The sequence below is a fragment of the Lycium ferocissimum genome, chromosome 9 (genome assembly GCF_029784015.1).
Source record: "Lycium ferocissimum isolate CSIRO_LF1 chromosome 9, AGI_CSIRO_Lferr_CH_V1, whole genome shotgun sequence".
Lineage (NCBI taxonomy): Eukaryota > Viridiplantae > Streptophyta > Magnoliopsida > Solanales > Solanaceae > Lycium > Lycium ferocissimum.
Genome location: NC_081350.1, coordinates 28,746,261 through 28,755,383, shown reverse-complemented (window position 1 = coordinate 28,755,383; position 9,123 = coordinate 28,746,261). Strand labels below are relative to the sequence as shown.

The following is a 9,123-nucleotide window of genomic DNA, read 5'->3' as shown; positions in this document are numbered from 1 at the left end:
CAAGAATGTTTGCAACTCAAACTGGAGCCATATTCACAAAACTCTTTTAACTTGAATAGCCTCATATTAATTTTATAGGAGGAACTTCTTCCCTGGTATAGGATATTGTCGATTCTCTCCAATCAAATGAGTGATTTTCTAAATAAAATGATTGAATAATCAATTCTTTTGTCTTAACCATTTGTTATCAACAGTAAAATATTTTTTTATAAACTTGAGGCTGACAATAAACACCAGGGATGAACTAAGAAAAAAAGAGAAAAAGCATTAAGTTAGCAAAGACAATTGGGATAAGCACCTAATTAGACCTGTCTCATAAAGGGGCACCAAAACTCGTCATATAGATTAATGTTTTGCAGAAAGGTCTAAATAGCAAAGCTAGAGTTCCCTCAAACCACTCTATCATATAAACAAAGCCAATGTAATGGTTTATGCAAGAGACACAGCAGCAGAAGGACTATAATTTACTGACTCCTGGCATTCATCATAACATAACCAGAAATAACAGTAAGTTTGTTTTTTCCACCAACAGTGGCTTAGAGAAATGTTGAAAAAAAGCCTTGAGACCACCAGCGATAATATTGAGTTCTAAGATTCACCATTACAGAACCAGAAATTTCCCCTAAGAGTAGTTTTTCTCTTCAAATCTTTTTTCACAGGTGTATCTCCATTAATGGGGGTAAGACCAATAGTTTTAGCTTGTATGAAGTGTTGGTAACCTCTATATAGTGGCTGGCAGTGCCCGTTGTGGTGGTTAACATGGCGTATACAGTCGCCAGTAGGAATGGTTGGCGACATACCTGTAAGTTTGGGTAATTTTTGGCAATGATAGTGGTGGTAATGACTAATGAGCGTGGTTCTGGACAAAGTGATGGTGAAAATCAAATATTCACAAAAATCTTTAACTTGCATAGCCTCTTATTAATTTTAAGAGAAACTCATTCCGTGGTATAGGACAATACTGTAATAGATTGTCGAATCTCTCCCTGATTTTCCAGATAAAATGATGAAATAATCAATTCTTTTGTCTTAACCATTTGCTATCAACAGTACAAAGAATTTCAATAAACTTGTGGCTGCAATAAAAACCAGAGACGAACGAAGGAAAAAAGGAAAAGCATTAAGTTAGCAAAGACAACAGAATATGCACCTAAGTAGACCTGTCTCATATCAAATCTCAAGGGGCACCAAATTTCTTGTCATATAGTTTTAAGTAATATTTTGCAGAAAGGTTAACAACAAAACTAGTGTTTCTAAAACCTCTTTCACATAAACAAGCCAATGCAATGGCACAAGGACTATAATTTACTTATTTCTGGCATTCATCGCAACATAACCAGAAATTAGCATAAGAGAGTTTTCTCCACCAACAGTGGTTTAGATAAATGTTGATAAAAAATACCAGACTTCCAGTGATAATACTGAGTTCTAAGACTCATCATTACAGAACCCAAAAATTTCCCCTAAGAGTAGGTTTTTTCTCCAAATCTATTTTCCAGGTGTAGGACTCAGCAGAAGAACATCGAACTGTGCACATTCTTGTGAAGTCGAGGCAATGCAGGGACCGGAACAACACCAGCTATCGTAACTCCACCATGGCTCGAGGATGTCTCTGACAGTTCATCAAACTTGATAAACTGCGCCACCTGTGCTGCTGCCAAATGGGCATAGCATATAGGTGCAATTGCACGGAAAGAAAACGAAGCTCATCAGATCACCATAGGAGGAATAGTATGTGATCATATTCTATCGTTAACACCTTAAAAGCCAGTAAAGAATCATAATTTCAGAAAAAACAGTACTAGTAAAACATAATGATTATTCTTACCTACAGAGATGGCTGTGGTACTCCTCTGATACCTGCAGTCCAGTAGTAGAAAAGATAAATGAAACCTCTCAAGGAAGAATTTGAACAAGTAGTAGCATCCATTCATAGAAGGAGATTGCTTGCTTACACGTAAGACAGAGAATGGACCAGCTCTTGCATGTCATCTGCTGAGAATCCAATTTCATCATGCAGAACATGGTAGTGTGTGGCTCGTGTTGTTCCCTGAATAGCACAAAGATGACAGAAACTCATCACGGGAAGCAATTAATAAGAATCGTGGAGCTGACTCAAAGAAGGGATTTACAAACTCACAATAGGCCCATTGTGAGCACACATGTAGAAGTCATTGGTCTTTGAATGGCAGATGGCATTATCAATCACAGTCCCTGGCATAGATATTTCAAGGAAGTTTCTACAGAACCAATCAATCAAAATATACTCCACTAATAATGCAAGTTAGGTAGCTAAAAGTACAAACCAGGAGGAACATTATCCGATGAGTTGGTCTGGAAAAACTTTGTGTGGTGGTTCTTTTGTGCAACAATGACTGTGAACTTTGGAGACCAATTTTCCTCCAAATGATTGCAGGCCTAGAGAATACAGTCATATTTGGTGATCAGAAAGAGAACAGGTGCCATGGAAAAACTAAGCTGCTGTTACTGCACATTCAAACCTCGATAATTTGATTCAGCTCGATGTTTATGACTTGGTTGAACTGGGACTCACTAACTCCATCTCTGTACATCGATGGAAGCTTAATCATTAGTAATGATAAACTTTTAATGTGCAGGAATGAGAAGAACCATAAAATATGCTTTGGTCTCGAGAGTAGTGCTGTGATGTAATAGTTTAAGTCTATCCTTAAGTTAGATGTTCCATAAAATCAATATAGCAATAAATTAGAGAACTTTAAAGCACAGTGCAGGTACACACAAGAATTAAAGCCCTCAGAAGTAATGTCTTCCATTGTTTTTATGTTTTTGCTTCAAGTCTACTCGAGAAGGGGAGAAAAGATTGTGACAAATAGGGGAAACTCTGGACAAAATGTAGATATGGGACAACATCTAGTTCCAGATTCACAGAACTGCATTTGAGCAACCATTTCAAGACTGAATCAGTTCGCTTAACTTGCTTTAGAAATTATACCTGAAAATAATGATATGTTCAGGTTTCACATTGTTAGAACTTGTGTAGAAGTCCTTCAACAGCTCCCTGGAAACAGGACAAACTTCTTAAGCAACAAAAATGGGGACATTCAATGTACTACATAGCATAGAGAGTATTCTAGTATCAATTATAATCAGCTCGACACAATAAATATAAACATTTAAAAACGAACAACGACATTGAGTCAGCAACTACCTGAAAAGGCCCTCATCTTCAGTATCTGATACTTTCTTGTACAAAGAATCTATCATCTCCAGCTTTGGTGACTGAGTACAAACAGCTGCTCGATAGCGTGAAATAAAGGGCCATTGTCTAGAACTAACCACCTGGTGATTTCAAATACAAAAATCAGTGTTATATAAGACCAAGAGAAGTAAGCAGAGTATAAAACGAGCAATAATCTTTTACTACCGCTGCAATGGATGGAACATCTGCTCGTCCAGGTGATCCATGAGAGACATCCATCCCAATAATGATAGTTGGGACTTTTGAAATCTGAGGTAATACAGGGTTAAGCTCCATAGTCAAAAAGGAATTCATGCCTCCCAGCTGCAAAGAAGCACCAGATATAAAAGAGATGTTTAATCAATCAGGAGTCACTAATAATTGGTGTAAAAACTTTTTGTCAATTCAAATCTTGCCTTTGCATTGATCTTCAAGAGCACATTGGTAAGGTACTGATCATTGACCTTTGTAGGAGCAATGTATTGTGTAACAACTCCAAGATCAGCTAAGTTCCTTTTCTTCCAGGGGCCTTCAATAGGGAAAATTACCAGAAACATTATTATATAAAAATTTCAAATGTAAGATCCAGAAGAAACGAAGATTAGTTGGTTCTTAGAAAGAAACCATAAAGGTCAGAGTTCTTTCTCTCTGGTAGGATGCAGAGAAGGAACTGAGGTGCATCTGGAAGTTTTGATCTCAACAGTTCTAGCATCTTCTCAACTCTCACAGGAGCAGGGTTGCGCCTGAACTGCTGATTCTCCTCAAAGATATGAGCAAATGGTGGATTGATAAACTACATAGATGATAGAACACGTTAATGAAGCAGAAGTATGATTTAAACAAACACACACGCACATATTGCACCCCAGAGTTGGAAAGGTACTCACCATTCCTTTCATTTTCCCACACCTTTGTAGATCCATACAAAGCTTACGGATATCACAGCGGGCAGAGAAGTTCACAACTGCCCAACGCTCGAGTTTGGCCGGTTCAACCAATTGCTGTTTTGTTAAGACTCCAATTCAGTGGACTAGCATTGATTAATCATGGGGAGAAAGTAAAAAATGTTGAGGAGATGCCTACCTTCTGGTTAAAATTCCACCTTCCTTTTATAGGAAGCAAGTCTTGTTGATGCCCTACCCTCAACTGTAGTACAAGTAATAAGAAATGTTGAGTCTTGTCAGCCATACTGTACAAACTCAAAGTCTATAATCTACAAGAGATCAACAACAGAAGGACATTGAACATCGACTATGTCACCTTTGGTGTTGGCAAGACACGACCTTCGACTTGAGTAAACTGATCATTGATTGAAATACCAGCAGATTCAAGAAGAGGGTCAGCCTTATAGTTGCTGGTCTTTAGAGCCTGCAAGTTTACATGACAGTGAAATGCATAGCTTGAATGAAATGAGGACAAGCTACAATTAATTCAAGAGCTTACATCAGTCAATGTTCTCATCCTTTCTTGGGGCTTTTGCCGGGATTTTTCTACAAGGGCTGCTCTTTGTAGATTGGACAACGCCTTGGTGTAGCGCTGCAGAGACACCAGAGAACAAAGCTGACAAGATAGAAGGAAAAATTGTGAGGTCACAACCTTAAAAGCTGCATATATGAAATGTAACTTGTCTAGTACCTCAAGAGGAATAAAAGTTGGGTGTTTTGGTTTGCCAACGTTAATGCAAGGGAAATCTCCAGAATATCGCAAAGGAATACGGCGATGATGAGTGAAGTACTCATAAACAGTAGTCTCAACCTCTTGCACTTCCCCACTTCCACTTTTCTGCTTCAACATGAAACTGAAATGCAAAACAACTGAGATGTAATATGTGCTCCACAGCAAATCAGTCAAGAAAATGTGAAAAGGAAAAATGGATTCATAATGAACAAACTGACGTCTGCTCTTTGCAAGGCTTTTCTGTGAGGCCGGTGATTTTGAATTCCCTATTTGAGGGGCTGGCCGTGATCCTCAGACTCTTCAGCGTCCTCTTTGCCTGGACAGAGGAGCAAATATGAAAATTAAAAAGTTACTGTTGCAGGAAAAAGAGAATGAGTAATAATTACCTTGGACCAATCAATCTGGTAAGGATCTCTTGCATTTTGATTCGCAAGAAGGAAGTCTATCAATGGCCCAGGCTGCACAATCATTGTGGTTGATACATCTGCAAATTCATAAGTTATAAGATAGTGAATTGGGGATGAGAAAATGTAGTGATTTTCTGGATAAAAATTTACCCATGTTCAACGAAAGGCCTCCTTGCGTGGCCCGAAAGCTTGAATGGAAACCTCGGCATCCTAGGACTCCTCCACCAAGATCAACGAAGTTTCTAGGCTCATTGTGGAAAAAAGATTGGCGCACAATAAGGCAGCCCCTGTAACAAAAAAACACGAGTTTTAGTAAACCAGAAAAGTTATCAAAGCAGAAAAATAAGCAAACTCCATACCGTTTGGCAGCATGCTGCCTCAGAAGTATATCAAGCACTCTCACAGCCTCTTGGTACTGTTCAGAGTCTTGTCCCCGTAGTGCGTTGGCAATTGCTTGCATCGATATTCTCACAGCATACTTAATTACCACTTTATATGCCTTGGACCAAGGCTGCCTCTTTGACCTTTTCCGATCAACTTCACTGGGGCTCCCTTCAGGGCTGACTCGAGTGCTTCTGTACACATGAAGCAAAACTTTAGTTGATAAATACAATTGGTTTATATTAAAAGGAAAGCATTTAATAGAGATGCTAAAAAGAAAGTTCGGAACTGCACCTAGACGAAGAGATATCCTCCAGGACAACAGTGAACTCAAACTTGTTACCCGGTAGTGCACCAATAGTGAACAGGCTCTTCTCCCCGTCATAGGCAAAATTTTTGTTGGCCAGCTCTATTGAATATGTTTGTTGGACCTTGTCAAGAATTTTTCGTCCAATGCCTTTTACCTCTACGGGATTTCCGTCTTCATAATTTAGAGCAACCTGAGGCAATAATGATCATTATTATCCAATTCAATTTTGAGATTTATTCAATTCAGGTTGCACATTGTACTTCGGCTCAATGAAATTGAATGTAATATAAATAGATGAAAGCTTACACTATAATGGTAGAAGTGCCCATCAGAATTGGTCATCCCTACTTTAAAATGGTTGGTGAGTAGGCGAATCTTTTGGCCTTTTGAACCTATTCCTTGCCGAGCCATAGGAGCACGGTTTGGTTTTGTTGTTGTAGCTTCATCTTTAGCAGATGCCATTTCTAGTAATTAACCTAAGACCAAAGAAACTAAACTCAATTCATTAATATATTCAGATAGAAGTTAAAAGCAATAGTAATGGAATTATAAGTGCCATTAGCTTTACAAAATGATACAGTATCATCTTTCAGGTGGGAAAAGACCTAAATATAATCAAGTCTGCTTTATATATGCTGTCAGTTTGTTAATACCTCTAAATGATCAGTAAGTGAATTCAAATTTACTAATCAATATTTTAATTGGTACCAAAAAGAACAAAACAAAAATGATGTGATATGATTGAATGTTGTAACATGGTGTAATTTTAACAGACATATCAACAGGACAAAGGCTAGACAAGCTCAGAATTTTTATCTCTAGTGAAATTCAGACATGCTGCAGTCTCTGGCAATAAGAATTATAATCAGAGAATTGTCAATACAGGTAAGGGGTGGAAAAGAGGATAGATTTCAAACCCTTTATGCAGGCAGCAAATGCTTCAAATGTGGTGGCAGATAGGATAGTACAAATACAACCACATATCATTAAGGAGTCAAAGCAGGAAGAGTAATAGATTCGAGAAGATGAAGAAACACAAGCTCAGTATACATGCATGCACAGACAATAAAGGCACATAACATAGACCAAAGAATTTGTCTGTATTAATTCCACTTAGTCAATTGAAAGATGAAATTTACTAAAACAGAGGGACTTAAGCTGAAATGAAATGGGAATAGGACATTCAAACATGATCAAACTATTACCTACCAATAAACCGTCTATATGGTTTTTTTTTTTTGAGAACGGTAACAACCATCTATATGGTTGAACATTAGCATACAAATATATATTAGCTAAAGAGTGCAGTTACAGCCACATAACCAACAAAATTTGAAAATCATACTACAAATATTATTCCAAATTTAATCTTATATCTGTAAGAAGTATTCACATCAGTGCAGAATAAGGCACTCGACAACATCCCCAAGAAAAACTTAAGGAAAAACAGGAAAAAGAGAAAGAAGCTAAAACAAAGAGCCAAAAAAGGTTAAGATGATGGGGAAAAAAAGAGAAATTAGAAGCATAATGATGGTACATCGAAGTTTGAACAATTACTAGTTGTCATCTCACTTCTCAGGAAATTAATTGCAATAAATCTTGATGTACCATAAAATCCCTATAGAACATGCTACAAATGGTTCTCTACTATATGTAGCTCAAGCTAGAGGAAACTGCAGATAGTAAATATAAGAAGAATAACATTGTAAAATGTACACTATTGAATTATATTTGGGTTGTGTAGTCGATTACTCCACCCTCATGTTAAGCTTTAGATTTGGATGCTTAGATTCTTTTGCATACCCACGCGCGAAGGGATATCATAATACATTTAAATTAATAAAAATGCACCCCTTCAAACAACTTAAGCTTTTAGATAAGGCAAATACATACTTTAATATAGTATTAAAGCCAACCTATGATAAGTCCAATCTTTTATAAACAATTTAGTAGACCTCAAGCCTCTGCCAACAGCTAAGAAAAATGAATTATTCAAATTTTCTTTGCTTTTGTGGGTAAAGATAAAACCACATCCCTGTTCCACTTTTATGCAAAAAGAACTAGAGGACAAATATATTCTTTTTTTAGCAAATCTTTTTTGGTGAATGCACCCACAATTTACGAATGAATAATATAATTGGTACAAAGAAAACAAATTAAGTCTATTGCTTTTTAGGGAAAAGGATTTCATCTTTATAGCTAAAGATGAAGTACTACTAGGACCAAAAAGAGCTAAGATTTTCATTTTTGGCAAACAGATTCAGCACATAGAACTGGACCAAGAGTTTGACTAAACAGATACTCCATAAATGAGGAGCTAAAGACACACACACTCAACATGCAAATAGCACTAAAGCAGAGACACACACTGATACAACAAAAGGCAAAAAAATAATAATCAGATCATACGAATCAAAACTAGCAAAACACAAATTTTCTTTCTCCTTACAAATACTGTTATATGCATGACTCAACATGAATAACCAGAAACACATAAAGAGAGCAAACAAAAACTCACCATAAACAAATAAATCCACCTTATACAGTACACACACACATATAGATACATAGAGAGAGAAGATATGAAGATACCTCAGTTTTTAAAACCCCAAAGAGAAGAAAAGTAGACCTTAGAGAATCCCTGCAAAAGATTTATTTCCTTTATAAGTAATGGCAGTACAATATTACTTTAGGATAAGTAGACGACTCTTTAGCTACTTAAAAACGACTGCAACTTTACTAACAATAAATAAAAGGGTAGTAGTAATTAGCACAACTAAATAAAGCTCAAAGAAATGAAAAGACTGATAACAGCTGAGATAGAAATTAAAGCTGAAGTTTCTTTCCTTTTCTAGCCAACGTCAATAACTCAAGAGAAAAAAGACTACCCATAATGACATGTATTAATTCAAAACCCTTTTACCAAAAATAGAAACAGAACGATTTCCAATGCAATGGGTTTACTGTAAAAGTGAAATAACAATGGAAGACCAAGCAACAAACCATCTCATAGATCAAAACCATTAAAAAAAAAAAAAAACCATATCACCACCACTTGACATGCAGAAAAATACTTACGGTATACATAAAGAATACATATATGAGTTATGCATAAGGGTCATTAACTA

General features: G+C 36.7%; 1 protein-coding gene across 10 annotated transcripts; it reads right to left on the bottom strand.

Annotated features, from left to right (window-relative positions):
- Positions 1–1,183: 1,183 nt before the first annotated feature.
- LOC132030166 (protein argonaute 4A-like) lies at positions 1,184–8,718 on the bottom strand. 10 transcript variants are annotated; one of them, XM_059419679.1, is made up of 23 exons: positions 8,588–8,718; positions 6,302–6,471; positions 5,980–6,185; positions 5,664–5,879; positions 5,455–5,591; positions 5,284–5,381; positions 5,116–5,213; positions 4,856–5,018; positions 4,664–4,780; positions 4,481–4,588; positions 4,304–4,366; positions 4,108–4,221; positions 3,845–4,013; positions 3,637–3,749; positions 3,407–3,544; positions 3,191–3,321; positions 2,975–3,040; positions 2,502–2,565; positions 2,307–2,418; positions 2,141–2,214; positions 1,956–2,050; positions 1,829–1,860; positions 1,184–1,684 (listed from the first exon to the last, which is right to left on the bottom strand). In XM_059419679.1, the coding sequence occupies exons 2-23, from the start codon at positions 6,455–6,457 to the stop codon at positions 1,509–1,511; spliced, it is 2,646 nt and encodes an 881-aa protein (XP_059275662.1). In that variant the 5' UTR covers positions 6,458–6,471; positions 8,588–8,718; the 3' UTR covers positions 1,184–1,508. The 10 variants fall into 10 exon arrangements, with proteins under 10 accessions (XP_059275662.1, XP_059275660.1, XP_059275669.1 ...); XM_059419677.1 differs by having other exon boundaries at positions 6,302–6,486; positions 8,588–8,645; XM_059419686.1 differs by lacking the exon at positions 8,588–8,718 and adding an exon at positions 7,604–7,881.
- Between the last annotated feature and the right edge of the window lie 405 nt (positions 8,719–9,123).